The sequence below is a fragment of the Papio anubis genome, chromosome 10, assembly GCF_008728515.1.
Source record: "Papio anubis isolate 15944 chromosome 10, Panubis1.0, whole genome shotgun sequence".
Taxonomy (NCBI): Eukaryota; Metazoa; Chordata; class Mammalia; order Primates; family Cercopithecidae; genus Papio; species Papio anubis.
In genome coordinates, this window is record NC_044985.1 from 124,610,749 (window position 1) to 124,630,249 (window position 19,501).

Sequence of the window (19,501 nt, forward strand, 5' to 3'; positions counted from 1 at the left end):
GCTCCTCCTTCTCTGGCTGCCACGGCCTCCCCTCTTCCTTCTCTGGTGGCCATGGCCTCCGCTCCTCCTTCTCTGGCTGCCACGGCCTCCACTCCTCCTTCTCTGGCTGCCACGGCCTCCACTTCTCCTTCTCTGGCAGCCACGGCCTCCCCTCCTCCTTCTCTGGAGGCCACAGCTTCCAATCCTCCGTCTCTGAGGAGCTGGCCCCCTTCTTTGGCAACCTCCACTCCTCTTTCTCTGGTGGCCATGACTTCTGCTTCTCTGTCTCCGAGGAGCCGGACTCCTTCTCTGGCAGCCTCTGCTCCTCCATCTTTGCTCCTGAGGCCTGCAGAGCAAGGGGTGGACACCCAGGCTGAGCTGGTTGGACAGAGCCCTTGCTCATGTCCTATGGGCCCTGTGGACCCTGTGGGCAGCCCTCACCTCGCTGGCACCCCCACCTCAATCCTATACCACCTGTACACAGGGCCCCGGACACCAGGCAACACGGAAGGGCTGGGGGCCACAGAGGTCCCAGCCCTGGGTCCCTCAGACCCAACTCCCAGCCCTCAGGTCCAGCCATCCACCCCACCCTTCCACGTCCCATCTTGGGATCAGCCCCAGCACCCCCAGTGAGCCAGGCAGAGACTGGGGCCATCTTGAGGCTGCCCCAGACCCTCACCTCAGGCCTAGCCCTGGGAAGTTTCCTCCCGAACTCAAGGGGTGGAATCGCGCCCACTTTTCTCCAGCCCCACCAGGCCCTGGGCAGGTCCCTGCCGGCTCCCAGGTGCACAGTCCCTGCTGCCCCTGGGCCCAGCCGGGGCCTCCTCTGGCCTCTCCATGAGCCCCTCCCAGCCTTGCTCCTGCTCATCTGAGGGTCTCAGCCCCTTCAGTCTTGGCTGTCACCACCATTCCTCCACCCCAACCCTCCTCCTGCTGTCGGCCTCAGGCCCAACGCCCACCTCGGGAGCCCCTTTGACCACCTGGCTCGCTGGTGTCTGAGCCTTGCATTTCCTCCAGGACAGCAGGCTGGCCTGTTGGCCGTGTGAGACATCGTGGGATCGGGTGCCACGGACCCTTAAGGTCAGCTCCATGGGGCAGGGACAGGGCCTCTCCCTCAGGGTGAGGACCCCTGTGCTGGAAGGAGTAGGGCATGGCGGTGGCTGGGACGCATCGGTGTGAGGTGGTGAGTGACCTGGAGTTGGGGCTGACCGTTCAGTCCCTGCAGAGTCAGCAGCCATCAGGGAGGGAAATGGCCCCAGTCTCAGGGCATGGGTCAGGCGTCACTTACGTGTCTTTCCAGGCTGTGCCGGGCCCTGCACAGGGTGGGACAGGGCTTGGTCTTCAGCTACCGAGCTCCTCATTCCCATGGCAGGGAGTTCCTCTTCGGGGCTACACTGGGGGCCGCAGGGCAGGCCTCGGGCCTCCCCCTGCTCCCCTGGTAGAGGTGCTTTAGGGCCCTCCTCATCCACGTGCTCTGAGGCTCTGCCCCTGTCCCCAAGGCCAGGCTCCATGTCCCTCCTGAAACACAAGCCAGGAGGTTAATGGAACAAAGTGGACTCTCGCCTGAGCAGAGGGAAGCCCCTGAGGCCCTGCTGGGGTGGGGACCCCAGAACCTCAGCTCACCAGACCGTTGGGCTGCAGGAGGGCAGAGCCCCTGGGTCTCTGCAGTGATGGGGGCAGGTGCGGGCTGCCCAGCTCAGCCCCTCCATTCCCAAGCACAGCAAGCCCCAGACGGGGGAGGCAGGGCCTGTCCCAGGTTCCTCGGAGGTTTGCAGCTCCATTGACAGGGATTCAGCAATATGTGTGCTTAAATATAATCTAACGAGCTCTGTTTTTCAACCAGCAAACTGGGTGGATTTCTGAGTGGGTGGCGGCTGACACAGTCACACTCCTCTCTTCCACCCTATCCAGTGCTGTGTCCTGGCCTTCCCTCTTGTCCCGACCTCGGCAGCTACAGCGCTTTCTGCTTCCCTCACGCCCCACTCTGTTGCTGGACGTCCAGGAGTTTATTTTTCAGCAGGTCGGCTACAAGGTGGCCTGCGGTGCTCTGCGAGGGGCCCCAGCATCACCGCAAGCTCCGGGGCAGCTGTCCTCTGCAGGCGGGGCCAGGGCAGCTGGGGGACAAGCCTGGCTCCCTAGCATCCTCCCGGAGGAAGCGTCCAGGAGAGAAAGGGCCTAATGGCGGTCACAGCCCGAATTCCCACATTGAACAGGGAGTGGGGGATGGGGGCATGGAAGGAACCCAACCCTCAGAGACAGAACCCCCCGGGCATCGGCTCAGGGACAGGGTGCTCCCGGGGGCAACCAATGTTCTGCCTAACACACATCAGAAAATGTGATCAAGGATGCAGGAGAGGCCACAGAGGTCAGTGCCCTGAGGACAGTCACAACCCCTTGCTCAGATTCAAGTCAAATCGCAGACCCAGAACCTAGAGATTGAAGGAGAGGGAGAGCACAAGTCCACTGGAGAGGGAGAATATGTATCCCACGGAGAGAGAGAACACGCGTCCTATGGAGAGGGAGAGCACGTGGCCCACGGAGAGGGAGAGCACACATCCCACGGAGAGGGAGAACACGTGGCCCACGGAGAGAGAGAATACACGGCCGACGGAGAGAGAGAACACGCATCCCATGGAGACAGAGAACACGCGGCTCCCATGTGCTTCCCTCCCCCGCCATGAGCAGGGTTTGTGGGGCAGGGAACCCCTGCAGTGCCCTGAGGCAGCGTCCTGGCCCGTGTTCTCTGGGTGCCTGGACCGATACTGGACTTTCCTTCAGTTCTGGAAAGCAGCCGTGGCATGACTTCCTGAGTAGCTAGCCGGACTCTAGCTGAGGTTCCCAGGGCTGCGGGATAAGAGCTATCGTAGGAAAGGCCAAGTGGGCGCCCCTGGCCCGGTGGATCTCCTGCTAAGTCAGTGATTCGACAACAGCATCACATCTCAGGGGAACACCAGGGATTAGCTCCCCCTTCAAAGCCTTGAGGGATGCAGGCACGGAGACCCTAACCAATCCCCATTCAACGTCCTAAGCTCGCCCCTGTCTGGACTGGATCCAGCCACTGCCAATTTAACCAAGCGGGAGCCCAGTGCTAGCTGTCCTGCTGAGTGGGATGCCTTCACTGGGTCAGATGAACACGGTCTCGCATTCGTGGCTTGAAGCCACTGCCTCAGCAAACACATCCTTTTCTCTAACATCAGGGAAGGTTGTCAGAGGCAGCATACTGCACAAGGGACAGATCTCAGTGCACAGACACAGGCCTTGCCCAGGCTGAGTTGGTTCTGTTCTGTCATGAGGGAGTCTAGAACATGTGGAGTATTTGCACGTTCTGCAGAGTATCACATTGGCCCACGATCTTGATAACTCTGTGTTCATCAGACTTGCTAGTAAGAAGCAGGAAGTACTCTGGATGCATTGGAAAAGGACCCCTAGAAGCTGAGGAGATAAACCCCACATAGAGCCAGGGGTGGCCACGTCAGTGCAGTTGCACCCCAGGGCTCCAGTGCTTGTTGGGATATTCCCTCTGGAGTAACCAATGCCGTGACTGTGCTGTCTGCTCCCCTTCCCCTGAGAAAGGAACACAATGCTTGGTGAATCGATTTGGGCTTTGAAGGCAGCATAGGTCACACTTGGGCAGGCTTCTAGGACCTACTTGTCAAACGCTGCCAGAGGCTAGTAGCTTTAAGTGGGCCCAGTGCTAGAAAGGAGTCTGCAGCAGCTCTAGGCTGCAGTAAAAGTAACCTTGCAATTTGGGCCCTATGACCTAGCAGATCTCACGGTGGACAGTGAAGCCACCAGGAGCCTCAGGCAAGTCCCACCTGGAGAGTCACAGAGCAGCTCCCTGAGGCTCTTGAGGAAGGCTGTGTGTGGCCAGTAGCCTAGCTACATGGCCAGGGTTTGGAAGAGCAGGATTGAAAGATCTGGAAAAGAAAGCCTGGAGAAAAGAATGGACCTATGGGAGAGGGTGCAATGTGTGCCAACAGAGGTACAATCTACCAAGTTAACATGATGGCTTAGCCAACGGGGGTCTGTCCTTGGCCACTCCAGTTCCTGAGCAATGGGCTTGCAAACAGAATATCCATGACAGAAAATGAGGGCTTTGCCCGGGGGAGAAGCAGGGGTTCCCTCTCACCAAAGTGGCTCCAGCTCCTTCTGCTGCCTGTCTGCCCTGCCTGTGGGACTGGCACTGAGCCCCTGGCACAGTGCTAAGCCTGGGAAACACAGAGAAGACCAACCACCCATTGGATGGAAGTTGATGGCATCAGATCTCTTCCACCGGGAGAAGGTAAAACACATTTCATCCTGTCAGGGATTGACATAAAGTCCAGGTATGAGTTTTTCTTTCTCACCCTCAGGGCCTCTGCCAGCACCACTGAGGCCTCACAGAGTGGCAGACCAGCTGGCCAACATGGGAGCCTGTGTGTCATCATCGAGGCTTCTGGGGAGACCTCTGGGAGTGCTTATTCATGGTGGAAGGCAAAGCAGGAGCAGGTGCATCACATGGTGAGAGCAAACAAAAGGGCGGGAAGTGCCAGGCCCTTTTAAACAACCAGCCCTCCATGAGCTACCAGCACGAGAACCCACTTGTTACTGTAGGAGGCCACCAAGCCATTCATGAAGGATCTGGCCCCAAGACCCAAACACCTCCTACGAGGCCCACCTCCAATGCTGGAGATCATATTTCAACCTGAGATTTGGAGGGGACAAATATCCCAACCATATCAGGGGGCACTCATGTAAGTGGCAGAGGAAAGAGAAGAATTCTGGGTCCATCCCCAGGGATAACTGCAACAAGGTGGGTACAGTCAGAGGTTTTTATTAACTATCCTCGTGTAAGTTTTTCCAGGAGGATATGAAACCATGGAATGCTGATGAAGGTGTGGCTGCATTGCTGTAGGGAGCACCTGAGCGGCCTGGGGGATGGACTGGAATGGGTGCCGTGGTGTCCTACCAGATACCTTTCTCCACGCTGGTGCCTGTGTCCTACACCTGCTGGGAGTGTTTGCTGCTAAGTGCTCAGAATCAGAGCTGCTGACTTCTCCAGACCCATGCCTTTAGCCAGTAGGGGCTTCCACATCCCCAAAGCCATGCCCCATGTACTCCCATGTCTGATGGGAGTACAAATTGCTGATGCCTTTTCATCCAGGCAAGTTCACCTCTGTGGCCCAATTTGTGCTCCAGACATTTTCCATGGGGGCAGCCTCTCAAGAACTTCCCCAATCAACCACTTACATCTCCAACTCTACTTTTAAGAAATATGAGCTAAGATACCCTGACAATTTTGACATCCTTATTTTTTCAACTAAGTTGACAGTTAACCAATATCTCTACTCTCCCCACAAAGCAAAAGGATGGCTTAGAGGACTTTCACTCCAATCTCCTACTTGCTATTTAGATTTTTGAGATGTGTCATATTTTCAGTTTTGTTCTAACATTCTCCAGATTAGCCATTATCATTAGGTTTTTTATACAATCAATGTTTAATTATTGTGTTACATTTTTGCTAGTTTATTTGAAAATCACTGTTTTTGCACTTCAGCTCTTCCTCCTAGACTTGATGTACATATTTCTGGAAATCAGCCTTAAGTTGTTTTATACAAGTGCTACTAGTGGTCAACTCTCTAACCCTTTGCTTGCCTGAAACAACCTGACTACGAGAGAGTTTATCTGGGTATAGAATTAGAGTCTGCCAGTTAAGAAGACATTACATTGTCTTCTACCTTACCCTTAGGATGTCTACTTTAACATAATTGTTCCTTTCAGTGGAATATTCTTTCCTCTCTAGTTGCTTTTAGACTTTTCTCAGGTAAGTCTAGGTATAGATTTAGTGTTGTGGGAAGTCAGGGACCCTGAACAGAGGGACTGGCTGGAGCCGCAGCAGAGGAACATAAATTGTGAAGATTTCATTTTAATACGGACATTTATCAGTTCCCAAATAATACTTTTATAATTTCTTATGCCTGTCTTTACTTTAATCTCTTAATCCTGTTATCTTCATAAGCTGAGGATGTATGTCAGCTCAGGACCACTGTGATAATTGTGTTAACTGTACAAATTGATTGTAAAATATGTGTGTTTGAACAATATGAAATCAGTGCACCTTGAAAAAGAACAGAATAACAGCGATTTTTATGGAAGGAGGGAAGACAACCATAAGGTCTGACTGCCTGCGGGGTTGGGGAAAATGAGCCACATTTTTCTTCTTGCAGAGAGCCTATCACCAGACGTGCAAGTAGAAGAGATATCGCTAAATTCTTTTCCTAGCAAGGAATATTAATATTAAGACCCTGGGGAAGGAATGCATTCCTGGGGGAAGGTCTATAAATAAATGGCCACTCTGGGAATGTCTGTCTTACGTAGTTGAGATAAGCACTGAGATACGCCCTGGTCTCCTGCAGTACCCTCAGGCTTACTAGGGTGGGGGAAAAACTCTGCCTTGGTAAATTTGTGGTCAGACTGGTTCTCTGCTCTCAAACCCTGCTTTCTGTTGTTTAAGATGTTTATCAAGACAATACGTGCACCGCTGAACATAGACTCTTATCAGTAGTCCTGCTTTTGCCCTTTGCCCTGTGATCTTTGTTAGACCCTTGTCAGTGGTTCTGCTTTTGCCCTTTGCCTTGCGATCTTTGTTAGACCCTTATTAGTAGTTCTGCTTTTTGCCCTTTGAAGCATGTGATCTTTGTACCTACTCCCTGTTCTTACCCCCCTTCCCCTTTTGAAACCCTTAATAAAAACTTGCTGGTCTGAGACTCAGGCGGGCATCACAGTCCTACTGATACGTGATGTCACCCCTGGCGGCCCAGCTGTAAAATTCCTCTCTTTGCACTGTCTCTCTTTATTTCTCAGCCAGCCAACACTTAAGGAAAATAGAAAGAACCTACGTTGAAATATTGGGGGTGGGTTCCCCCAGTAATTTAGGTTTGCTTATCTGGCTTAAACCTTGCTGGGGGCTCATGCCTTTCATTGGTTTTGGAAAATTCTCACTTATTATCTCCTTGAGTTTTGTTTTCCCCTCGTGATCTCTGTTCTCCCTTTTTGCCAGTCCTGTTGGAAATTTCTAACTTCTTCTGGAAGGTCACTCAGACCTTTTGATTCTATTCTCCATGCCCTCTTTGAAAACTGTTCCTTCACATCTTTTTATCTTCTGGTAAAATACGTACAAAAGCTTTCCCAAGATCCATCTTCTAATCTGAGAAATATCTATTCTCTTATTTCTAAATGCTGTGTAACACAGTTAATGCAATTAAAATATCAATGACTATGTTTTTGTTTCTACAGATTCCTTTTTTTTTTTTTTTTTTGTGAGACAGAGTATCGCTGTGTCACCCAGACTGGAGTACAGTGGTGTGATCTCAGCTCACTGTAACCTCCACCTCCCAGGTTCAAGTGATTCTCGTGCCACAAAGGCATGCGCCACCATGCCTCGCTAATTTTTGTATTTTCAATAGAGATGGGGTTTCACCATGTTGGCCAGGCTGATCTTGAACTCCTGGCCTCAAGTGATCCAGCTGCCTTGGCCTCCAAAAGTGCTGGGATTACAGGCGAGATACAGATTATTTTTCTCCTCAAATTTACCCTAAGTATGTCTCATTCTTTTTCTGTTCTCAGTCCTATGTTTCATGTCTTTAAATTTTGCAACTGATTTTTATAGATTCTCTGAAACTCACAGGGGCTGACTTTCTCTTTACTTTGTCTGAGGGCCCCCCATGCATGACGAATTGTTTCCTCATTTTCAAAATGACTTTGCGGTTGGGGAGCCAGGTGACCCTCTGTTACGTGAGGACGTAACAGTCTTGAGAGGCTTCATGTTTTCCTCTACCCTGTGCCTCCCGCTGCCACGGGGGAGCTTGTTCTGTTCACATCAGTTACATGGTTCGGAGGATCCCAGGCCCTGCACATTCTCTAAATTCAAACCTGCACGACGGCAGAGTCATTCGCACAGCTTCTTAGGGGAGCATCGTTTTTCTCCCAAAGATGCATCAGATCGAGTCTCTCCGAGGCCCATGGCCAGTGACGCCCTGCACCTGAGAGCTCACGGTGGCACTGCATGCAGAGGTCTCGGGGCCGTCCCTGCTTGTTGGGCCCTGGCTCCCTCTCCTTTCCAAACGCCATCTTTAAATCATACATTCTTTACTATTAAGACTGGCTTTTTCCTTCCTGCAGACCAGGATAGCTCTGGTGTGACCTCAGTACCGGCTTAGAGGTACCCTAGGGGACACTCCTTACATTCCCACCAGCTCAGTGATGCCTCCGAGGGACACTGCCCGTGCATCCTTCCGACTCCGCGGGCAAGGTGGCATGCAGCCCCTCAGGTTATACCCCTGCCTTGTGACCAGAAGAGGCCACCCCTACACTTGCCCTCAAGCGTTAGTGCATTCTTGCTGGAAATCCACACATGTACCTCTCAGTCACATTCTGTCCAGCCATGCAGGCCCCAAGCTCCCAAAAGACCCAGACCTGCTTCTTTGGTCCCCTTTGGGTCTCTGGCCCTTGGTGGGTGCACGCACATATATTCAGTGAGACAGGGTCTGAGCCAACCCACAGGGGCTGCTGAACGTGCCCACCTCAGGGCCAAGGGCCACCTGGCTCTCTCCAGAGGACAGAGTCAGGTGGTCACGTACCTGTACTTCTTGGCAGGACTCTGTCTGTGGCAGATGGGCTTGTCGTCCTGGAGAGGAGAGAGGCTCTGGCTGTGTCCTCCCCAGCAGACTGTGGCAGAGTCTGTGTTGAGGGTCTCTCCCTCCACTCCTGGACAAGGCACCTTCTCCTTTGGAACAGCTACATCTGTCATGGTTCTCATATCCCCATTGTCAGGCCCGGGTGCCTCTGGCTCCTGCCTGCAGTAAAAGAGAGCTGAAACTCTGGCTGAGAGGGGCCCACCATCCCGCCCCTCACAGGCCCCAGGGGCCTGGTATGCATCAGTCACACAGGCATGCTTGGAAGTCCCTGAAGCCTTGGCAAGGCCACAAGCAGCCCCCAGCCACAGACACCCCCTCGCCTGAGCATCTGTCTCTGGGGAAATGGGGGGTCCCTGAAGCCTTGGCAAGGCCACAAGCAGCCTCCAGCCACAGACACCCCCTTGCCTGAGCATCTGTCTCTGGGGAAATGGGGGGTCTTTGTCAGAAAGCGGAAGGAGAAGGGACCAGTGGGCGGCCTGGAGGCCTGGGGCCTGGCCTAGGGTCTCAGCTCCCTCATGGACTTATGTGATCTGCCCTCCCCGGGCACCTCTGCAGTGTCCCTGAGCAGGTCTGCAGGGACAACCCAGGAGGAGGATATCACCTCCCCACAACCCCCCAGCGCCATCTCCCCCAGGGCCCTCTCCCCTCCAGGCGGTCAGCACTGACCACTGCCTGTTTTGTGGAGGGGAGTTAGACGTGGGTGCTGCAGAGAGAACAGGCTGTTTGACTAAGATCCCATCCCTCTCTCCCTGGACACGTGTTCTCAGAGACCACGGCCCCAGGGAGTGCGTGGCCACAGGGACCAGGTGCCAGGCCTCAGACCATGGCCCCAGGGAGTACGTGGCCACAGGGACCAGGTGCCAGGTCTCAGAACACGGCCCCAGGGAGTGTGTGGCCACAGGCACCAGGTGCCAGGCCGAACCACATGGGTCCCAGGGGAGGCCTCAGCCCATCGCCCTGACCTGCAAATCCAGGCCTGACCCCAGCCTTGCCCTGTGGGGAGGAGGCCCAGGGCAGAGCCCATCGCCACAGATGTGGCCCTCGGGACCCACAGCATCCATCCCCTTCTTGGCAAAATCGCCCACCCAATTAAAGCTGGCTGGGGTGGCTGTGCCTCCTCCAGGCTCCCCGAACACTCACCACCCACGAGACCAGACAGGGACGCACCTGTCTTCAGTGTCCTGACAGCGATACAGCAGTAGGTACGGGGTCTCAGACCTGTGAGAGGAGCAGGGACAGGACCCATCGTGCCTGAGTGGAGTCCTGCCCACCAGGCACGCGGCCGCGTCTGTCCCACACAGCAGCAAACCCAGGCTCAGCAGCCTTGGCTTCCCGGGTCTCTGGCCAGACTCACCGTTTCCTGGGTGGTCCTCCTATTCCTGAGCCCCGCTGTGCGGGCATCACACCTCCCCTCCCTGGACGGTGGCAGACGACACACAGGGGATGATCCCCACTCTTGCCCCTGCCCGTGGGGCCCTTGCCACACAGATAAGAGGGAGCAGAAGGCACAGACCTTCCTCCCACAGGGGTGTGGTGTGAGCTCGGGGTGGGGGTACAGCCCTGTGAGGGGTCTGGGTCCAGGCCATGGGTCAAACCTGACCCCACGACAGTAACCCTCTCAGGGAAGGGTGCCCCGCCTGTCCCACTCCCTCCCCGGGTGAAAGGTCAGCTGCCCTCAGCGGGCGCCGCCTCCACAACAGGGCCCTGGGGTCATCACGCAGGACAGGGTCCCACCCCGCCCCAGGAGGGCCCAGCAGCCTACCTGAACGTGTGGTGCAGAGGGAATTCCGGCCCCACCTAGAGTGGAAAGGTGGGGCCTTGAGGATGCTGCCCTGCCACCCATCCCCACGCCCTCCCACCTCAGCCTGGCCCTCAGCGGGGTCACCCTGAGAGTCACTGCCCTCCACTCGGACATGCCCTTCACTGGCCCGACCACCTGTACCTGCCCACTGCAATGCTCGCTAGCGTCCCTGGTGGCCACGCTGCCCTCCTGCCACAGTGGCCTGCAGCAGCCCTCCCAGCCTGCCCTCCCCAGGGCCACCACCCTCTCCGGCTTCCTTCCCCCCTCCCACCCTCCTCCTGTCTCAGCCTCCTCCCGCCTCACCCACCCGTGCACCCGCATCTCCTCTCCCCATTCTGATCCCATTCAGCTTCACTGTGTCCAACAGCCCTCACCCATGTTCTTGTCTCTGCAATAGCTTTTTGTGTGCTGTCAAAATTCTCCTTTCTTATTATACTTTCTTTTTAAACAAAGGCACACATTACTTTCAGAAATTAAGAAACCATAACATTTTGCTACAGAAGTTAAACCTGAGGGGAGAAAAAGGTTCCCAGAACTTCCGATAACAATAGTGAAGCGACATTAAGCACCAGCTCAGGGGTCCCTTTGTTTCCTTATCACAGACAGCACACCGGAGGCCCCAGAGAACCGCTGGCTCCCTAAACATGCCGACCCCGGGGCGCAGGACGAGCAGGACTCACACAGTGCACCTGCTGGTCATTGAAGCGGAACCACTCCGCCCTGCCGGGGGGCTGGGCCAGGGCTGTGTAGTGGCCCCCGCTGCAGTCTCCCGAGTGGCAGCACATGGCGTAGAGGTGGTAGACCCTCTGCTCCTGCAGGGCAATTGGGGCTTCAGAGGGTGGGGGTGTGCGTGGGCAGGCGTGTGTGGGACTGAGTTCCAGGGCAATGGGGGAGGCCCTGCTAGCTGTGACTGTGCTCTGGGGGCGGGAGTGTGGACCCCACCCTGCCACCCCTCAGTGTCACAGCTGCAGGCCAGCCTCGGGGCCCAGAGCTCAGCTTCCAAGAGCAACGGGGCTGTACAGGACCAGAGTCTGCCTCCCAGCTGGGGTGGGCTGGGGCACAGCTCCCTCCACCACTCCCTAGCTCTGAAAACCTAAAGCTCCGGGTTTTCCCTGGAAAGTGCCATCCCACACCTGGCTTCCCATCCCCTCAGGAGGCCATGGGAATCCCCGGCCCCCATCTGAGAATGAAGCACTTCCTGGCTTGCTTACACAGCCACTCTGGGGAAAGCCCAAACATTGCGCCTCAGCCTGCACTGGCTCCGGGTCAGCTTGGAAGGAACTGAGCATCTCAAGGAGAGATGAGCATCTCATGGAGAGGAGATCCTCCATGAAGGCCTGTCCTGAAAGCCCAGCACGCAGGTCGCCCCGCCAACGGGCAGCTGCCCCGCACACCTCCTGCCCCCAGCTGCCGGGGCCCCCTCCCAAGCCCTTTGGACCCCATCACTGCCCCGCCTTCCATCACGCGATGTGGGCAGCTCTTCTTAATCACACCGGCAGACAGGTTTCCCATAGCCAGGATGGCCTCCGCCCCCGGCGCCAGCCCACCCTGCCTGTCCTGCGGTTGTTCGTGTCATGAAGGGACAGGCAGGCAGGACACGCTGGCCGGAAATGTGACTGTCCCTGCAGGCTGCAAGCATGATGCCCCACACTGCGGCTCCCCCTCTCCAAGGCTGGGCACTCACCGGGTTGGGGGTGAGTGTGCCACTGTGGGAAGCTTTACACTTAGGCAACGTCAGTTCTCTGGGGCTGGTGTGCAGTTTCAGCACCTGGGCAATGTTGATAGGCTTCTGAATTTTGTGAAACCTCCCGTTTTCAAATGTCAGCTCCCTGACTTGCAGAATCAGGACCTTCGGGAGCCGCAGGAAGCGTGTCTCCTAAGGAAGGAGAGAGGTGGGGGCAGGGAGTTGCACACCCCACTGGCTCTGGAAGAGCCTTCCAGCCACCTGCCCCAGCTGCCTCCCACATTTCCTCAGTCAAGGTTCGTCTGCACTGCTTCTGGTTTAAAAAGCACAGAGAATATCACAAAACATGACCATCAACCTTCCAGTTCTGTGGTGCCTGCTCTAAGTGGGCAGTCTTGAAGCCCAGGGCCCTGGGAAGGCGGACGACTGTAGCCCGTGCCTGTGTGTCCAGGGACAGCCTTGTCTGCAGCGCAACCCTGCCTTGAGCCTTTAGTGGGAAGGTCAAGCTGATAAGACTAGGAGTGAGCAAGGACCAGGGGGCAGCTTCCTGGTCACTGTCAAGCTCCATGGATATGAGTGGGCACTTGGCACCTGCTGAAGACTCCTGTCTGTGCTCTAAGGGAGAAGAATGTCTTTTGGGAAAGTTTGACAATTGGAACCAACCCACCTCCAGACGACCAGGACAGAAGCCGGACACCATACCCACCTCCAGACGACCAGGACAGAAGCCGGACACCACAGACCCCCCCATTTACTGGAAGGATCAAGACTTAGCACCTGTGTGGAAAACAGTCTGCACCAAAGGAGGTTCTACAGGGTGAAAAGAATCCAAACAAAGACTGCAGGAAGAAAGAACAACCAAAATGGCAAATGAGCAAATAAAGATAAATGCTAGCTGTAGAAAGCAATAGAAATGCCTTGCGCATGTAAAATAAATAATTAGAGCCCACAATAAGGACATGCAATGCCATGGAAATGGAGAGAGGTGAATACAAAGTTCCTGCACCGTTGGAGAAGCGGCAAAAGAACCAGCCAACACCAGCCCACGGAGCTGAAACAGCAGGACACAAACATGCAGGTTGACACCACACAAACACGCAGGTCAACACCACACAAACACGCAGGTCGACACCGCACAAACACGCAGGTCGACACAACATAAACATGCAGATCGACACAGAGGGGTATGGTGTCCAGCTTTTGTCCTGGTCTTCTGGATAATGAAATAATCCAAACCATTCTTTGACATGGAGGATGCCAGGAAAGGAGAGAAGCTCACAAGGCAGGCGGGGCACACAGAAGGTGCTTCGTGAGACGGCAGATTTAACACAGGCATAAGGAAGGTAGAAGTCACATCGCTAACTCAGTGACACACATGGTCAGAGGTCATTTTGAAAGTCAAGGGCATGCAGTTTAGAGGAAGCGTACACTAGAATCCAATCCACTAGAATCCAGAAAGGTCAAAAGTGACAGGGTAGAAAAAGACAGACCAGGGAAACCACAACCGAAAGAAGGCCGCGGCAGGTCTGCTAAGATCAGACTAAGAAGATTTTAAGGCAAAAGCTTAGCCAAAAGTAGACATTTCAAAATATTAAATAGGTCAATTTCCCGGGAAGACAGCAATTCTAAATGTCTATCCACCCAATAACATAGCTTCAAAAATGTGTACAGCAAAAATGGACAGAGCCACAAGGACCTCTGTGCTGATCCACAGTTCTCCTGGGAGGACTTCGTATAACTTTCTGCATAACTGAAAGAACAACAGAGCAAAATAAGTCCATAAGGTGATGGCCACACACTGAGCAAGCTTGCCCCAAAGGATGCAGAGGACGGTACACCCCAAGACGGCAGGAGGTTTTCCTTTGCACGTGAAATGATTATGAAAGCTGACTGTAGCCGTGTGCGTGTCTCTCACGGGTCTTGATAAGTTTTTAAAAAATGGCCATCGGTCAGTTTTTTTCTGAGTACGATTTTTTCACATTTGTGCCCAAAGAGTCCAGAATTATTTTTTTCTGGCACACTGTCAGAAACCTACACCAAAAAGATAATTAGAAGATTCCCACATGTTTGGAAAGAAGCAAATATATTTCTAAATAACCCACAAGTCAAAGATAACATGTAATAGAAATATTTTGAAGTGAACAGTTATGAAAATCTTATAAATCAAACCTTGAGGGAAGCAGCTAAAGCCATGACGAGAAGAAATAAGAGGCTTGAATAGTAGTAGGACATATATATATATATATATATATATATATATATATATAGGCATCCTTCCATACACACACAGGTACATAGTTATTTATCAGAAAGTTGGATCTGGCACTAACTGTCAGCAAAACCTTCCCACGAAGACAACAGACAACCCCGAGACCCAGGAGGCCTCCTTTGCAAAGTTTAGCAATAACTAAAGGAAGAAATGACTCTAATTTTATACATATTATTTCAAAAAATAGAAAAGGGATATTTCTCAAGTCATTTTCTCAGGCTGGGATATGCACTTGGAAAAGCTATTCTTGTTTTATCCTTCATCCCACAGACACGTGGGTCCTTTAGGTTTTCTGCTCTCTGAGTCTGTCCCCTAACCTGGGTCCTGATGCTCTCCCTTTTTCTCCTTCTCTCCCGCCTCTCCTGCCTTCCTTCCCCACTCTCTGTCCTTTTCCCCTCACTTCCCTTTTTCCTCCTTCTCTGTTTCTGTCCCTCCTTCCCTTCCTTCTTCCTCTTTCCCTCCACTTTCCTCCCTTCTTGTCTCTTTCCCTCCTGCCTCTTTTTCTCCCTTCGTCCTTCCATCCTTCCCTCCCTCTCTCTTACCTCCTTCCCTCCCCTCTTTTCCTCTCCATTCCACAAATACTTAAGAAGCCTTGTTACCCTGTCTTAAGTTCTGTGCACCTGCTGACCCCTGCTCCTGGGAAGCTCTTTTGAGCCAGAGGGACAACAGTGTCTGCATTGTCCCCAGAGGTTCCCGTCCCTCTGATGCCCCGCTCCCACACCACAGTGAGGGAAGCAGCCTAGACTGGGCCCCTACCTCAGAGGCGGGGGTCTTGGCATTACAGGGCTCACAGAAGAACCGATTGTCTTCATCATCAAATTTCTGGATTAGAGAGAAACTCAGCACCTCTGTGTCCTATAGAAGAAGAAATGAAGAGGCTGAGTCTCTGGGGAATCTGCCATAACACAGGTGGATGCCCAGGTCCCCAGACCCTTTCCTCCCTCTTCTTTTCCACTGCCTATGTCTTGCTCTAGGGTGGATTTCAGGCTACAGCCGAGGCAGGGACTTGGCAGGACCTGCCTTCCTCCCAGGCTGGTGGATGCTGGGAGGGCAGGGACACTGGGCTTGGCTCAGTGGGGGCCTCCCCAGTCCTCTCTGGAGCCCCCTCCCCAGCGATGGGTGGATCCCGGGACCCTGCCCTGCCCATCAAATGCCTGCAACTGCATGCAGAGGCCTGTGCAGATCCAGAATCCAAAGTGTGGGGCTGGAACAAGGATGCCTCTGCTGTGCTGGAGGTGAGACCTGCGGCTGTGTCTGAGGTTCAGTCACCCACACCCTGAGCCACCTCCCACTGGCATTTGGTCAGAGTTTCAAAGACTGTTCCAGGGTTCTGGGACTGAGAAGAACTGTTTGAGCGTTCTGGGACTGAGAAGAAACCTGCTTAGCAGGGGGAAGGGAGGGCCTCAGCCCAGGCAGGGCCTGGGAGGTGGGGTCACCAGACCCCTGTGGGCGGCAAGCCACCCAGGGGCCGAGGCAAGAGATCGAGGGCACGAGCTGTTCCAGTGTAATAAAATATATAAAATAAGAATAGTAATACTAGATATAGATAATAGATATGATTATATGTGAATATCATTAATCATAAGTTTGCAGCAATTACTCTTTACTCCAATATTATAATAATCTTTGCTCACAATTATAACCTAGGAAAAACCAGGCCATACAGAGATAGGAGCTGAGGGAACATAGTGAGAAATAATCAGAAGACAGGAGTGCGAGCTTCTGTTATGACTGGGCAGGGCCGCCAGAGCGCTCCTTGGTCTAGCGGTAACGCCAGCGTCTCGGAAGACATCCGTTGCCAAGTGGACCATGGTCTACGGTAGCATCAGTGTCAAGGGAAAATACCCGCTGCTTAGCAGACTGAGAAAGGGAGTCTCCCTTTCCCCGGAGGAGTTCAGAGAAGACTCTACTCCTCCACCTCTTGTGGAGGGTCTGACATCAGTCAGGCCCGCCCACAGTTATCCGGAGGCCTAACCATCTCCCTGTGATGCTGTGCTTCAGTGGTCACCCTCCTAGACCTCCTTCGTGTTCCATCCTGTACGCCCAGCTCTGCCGTTGAGATAACAGTAGCAAATTAGTGAAAGTACTAAGAGTCTCTGATATGCAGAAATAATGGCGTAAGCTGTCTCTCTCTTTCTCCTCTCTTTCTCTCTGCCTCGGCTGCCAGGCAGGGAAGGGCCCCCTGTCCAGTGGACACATGACCCACGTGACCTTACCTATCCTTGGAGATGGCTCACACTCCTTACTCTGTCCCTTTGTCTTGTATCCAGTAAATATCAGAGCAGCCTCACATTCAGGGCCACTATCGGTCTCCGCGTCTTGGTGATAGTGGTCCCCTGGGCCCAGCTGTCTTTTTTGTCTTGCGTCTTTATTCCTACAATCTCTCGTCTCCACACACGGGGAGAAAATCCCTCCAACCCTGTGGGGCTGGACCCTACAGACCCCTATCCCACTGCCCACGCCAGCCCTTCTCAGGGCAGGGAGTACAACGTGATCTTACTTTTACATTGTCAAATATATCAATTGATGCTATTGCTTTTGTTAATGCTCTTTTCCCATTCTGAGAAAAAGTATATTTTCATTGCTTCTCTCCTGTTAACTTTCTTTGTGATTTCTTCCCTTCTTTGCATATCTATCTCATACTTTAATCCAGCTGGATTTCCTTTTGATACATGGTGTGAAGTGAGCGTCTAACTTAGTTTTTCTCCAAGTAATAAATGACTGTCCCAATGTTGTTTATTGAATATGCTACCTTTTGCTAATGATTACACTTCCTCCTTTATGACAGAATGGGGAAAATGGTAACAAAGAGTTATTTTCCATGTTATAAAGAAGTATCTGATAAATCCATAAGAAAAATGGGTAACTTGATGAAATATGGGACAGGAACAATGTAGTTGTGAAATAAGAAATAAAAGCAGCTAATGAACATTGCTTGACCTGACGATGCCCTGGGAGAAATTCTAGCTCCAACACGAGTCCACACTGAGAGCTTCTGGGAGAATGGGAGAGCGGAAAGCATCCAGAGGCCAACTGCCCTCCCGGACACCTCACCGCAGAATCTGCCCTGGGTGACTGTTTGGAACTCTGGAGTCTATCAAAGGCTCGCAACTTCCAGGGGAAGGCTCAGATGGAAATTATGGTTAATTTCGAACAACTCCAGCTCTTAGCCAGTAGCACCTACCCATCCCTCATCCTCAGCCCTGGGGCAGCAAGTGTGCCTGTGCTTGCCAGACACAGGGTGGGCAGTAAGGGCCCTGTCCTCCAAACTTGAAGGATCGTCCATTGCTGTTCATTCTGATCAAGGAGGTGCAAACAGAAAAGTATGTGGCCACTGTGGTTGCACCTCTCCCCCTTCTTGCAAGCCCCTCCCCAACTGGTTGAAGTGACTTTCGGGGGATTTAAAGGGCCAGCTCTTCCCCCTTTCATTTTTCTCTTTTTCCCCTTTTGGGAGCCAGATATTAAAGATCAGGGCATTGAAAAACAACTGCATGTAAGAGGAAAACTAGAAAGTGAGTGTGCATGGGAAAGGCACAGGCTCTGGACAGACCTGAAGTTTACACCTCAGGCTGTTCCTCAGCACAGAGACAGACTGCAAAAATAAAATTAAAAAAATAAACAAAAACAATAAGAAAAACAGCAAGCCTGGTTGAAGGAGGAGAATCTAACTTCCAGAATTACTACATTATTAGATTCAAATGTCCAGTTTTCAACAACAACAAAATCACAACGCATACAAATAAACAGAAAACTATGGCCTATTCAAAGCGAAAAAAATCAACAGAAGCTGTCCCTGCCAAAGACCTGATCTATCAGATAAATACTTTAAAACTCTATCTTAAAGACGCTGAAAGAACTAAAGGAAGAGTGGACATGTGACCCATGTGACCTTACCTATCATTGGAGGTGGCTCACACTCCTTACCCTGCCCCCTTGTCTTGTGTCCAATAAATAACAGTGCAGCCTGGCATTCGGGGCCACTACCACATCTTGGTGGTAGTGGTCCCCTGGCCCAGCTGTCTTTTTTTCTATCCCTTTGTCTTGTGTCTTTATTTCTATGATCTCTCGTCTCTGCACACAGAGAGAAAAACCCACAGACCCCGTAGAGCAGGGCCCTAAAAAAGTGAACAAAGCATAAGGGATTAGTGAGACACCATCAAGTGGACAAACATGCATTGTGGGAGTTCCAGAAGGAAGGGGAAGGGAGAATATTTGAAGAACTAATGGCTGAAAACTTTCCAAATTTAATGCAAGATATGAATCTACAAATCCAAGAAGCTCAATGAACTCCAAGTAAGACAAACTCAAAGAGATCACCCCAAGACACATTATAATTAACTTTCAAAAGACAAGGAGAGAATCTTCAATGCAGCAAGGTAATGTGACAGAATCACTTTGCCCCTTTACCGGTGACACTGTTTGATCGAATGATGCATGTGGTGTCCACCAGATATGTCCACCTGTAAAGGAACCTTTCCTCCTTTATAATCTTTAGGAAATCTGGAGTGACACATTGTGATCACGCAAACGTCGTGTTCTGCTAAGCCTTTTACCTGGTGGTTCAGGTATCTTGTGAACACCATGGTGGGCTAACATTACATCAGGGTTTTTCCTTTTCCACTTACCACTTTATTTCTTATAGAGATGATACTTCATTCTCCTTATTTAGTAGTACTTTGGATTCACAGATAGTCTAAATTCAATGTTAAAATCCAATATTCCTTATTCTTTTTGATGCTCACTTTGTCCCAAATTTGGTTCATTTCAAGTTGCTGCCAGTGTCCTCTGATATGTCCCATCCCTCACTCTCCAGGCTCACCTTGTCTCTGGGCAGAGGAAGATGCTCGAGGCTCACCTCATCTCAGGGCTTGTCTCTGGAGTCAGCCCGTTATCTAAGGATCCCTGGTTCCCTTAAGGGACCAAGTGATAGTTCTAAACTGCAAATCTGATGTGAGGATTTCTGCAACCTTAGAAGGTTCCTGCCAGTGCATGGGGTACATTTCAAACTCTGGGTCCGATGGCCTTGCCCATTCTCTCCCCTCCACCTTTCACTCTCTGCAGACCTTTATCCACCCTCCCACCTCCAACACAAA

The 19,501-nt window shown here is 52.4% G+C and overlaps 1 protein-coding gene across 18 annotated transcripts in view; it reads right to left on the bottom strand.

Annotated features, from left to right (window-relative positions):
- The window catches only part of LOC103876647 (ubiquitin carboxyl-terminal hydrolase 47-like), a 28,933-nt gene that overhangs the window by 4,596 nt on the left and 4,836 nt on the right, over positions 1–19,501 (bottom strand). For 7 of the 18 annotated variants that reach the window (XM_031651673.1, XM_031651680.1, XM_031651676.1 and 4 more), the window contains 9 exons: positions 15,165–15,263; positions 12,140–12,331; positions 11,136–11,267; positions 10,417–10,451; positions 9,795–9,872; positions 8,598–8,813; positions 1,268–1,497; positions 939–1,010; positions 8–325 (listed from right to left, as the gene is read on the bottom strand). In XM_031651673.1, the coding sequence (XP_031507533.1) occupies positions 8–325; positions 939–1,010; positions 1,268–1,497; positions 8,598–8,813; positions 9,795–9,872; positions 10,417–10,451; positions 11,136–11,267; positions 12,140–12,331; positions 15,165–15,263 (1,372 nt within the window). Of the gene's footprint in view, positions 1–7; positions 326–938; positions 1,011–1,267; positions 1,498–8,597; positions 8,814–9,794; positions 9,873–10,008; positions 10,070–10,416; positions 10,452–11,135; positions 11,268–12,139; positions 12,332–15,164; positions 15,264–19,501 lie in introns of those variants that run through there. The other 11 variants (XR_002516376.2, XM_021924244.2, XM_031651670.1 and 8 more) reach the window with 10 other exon arrangements.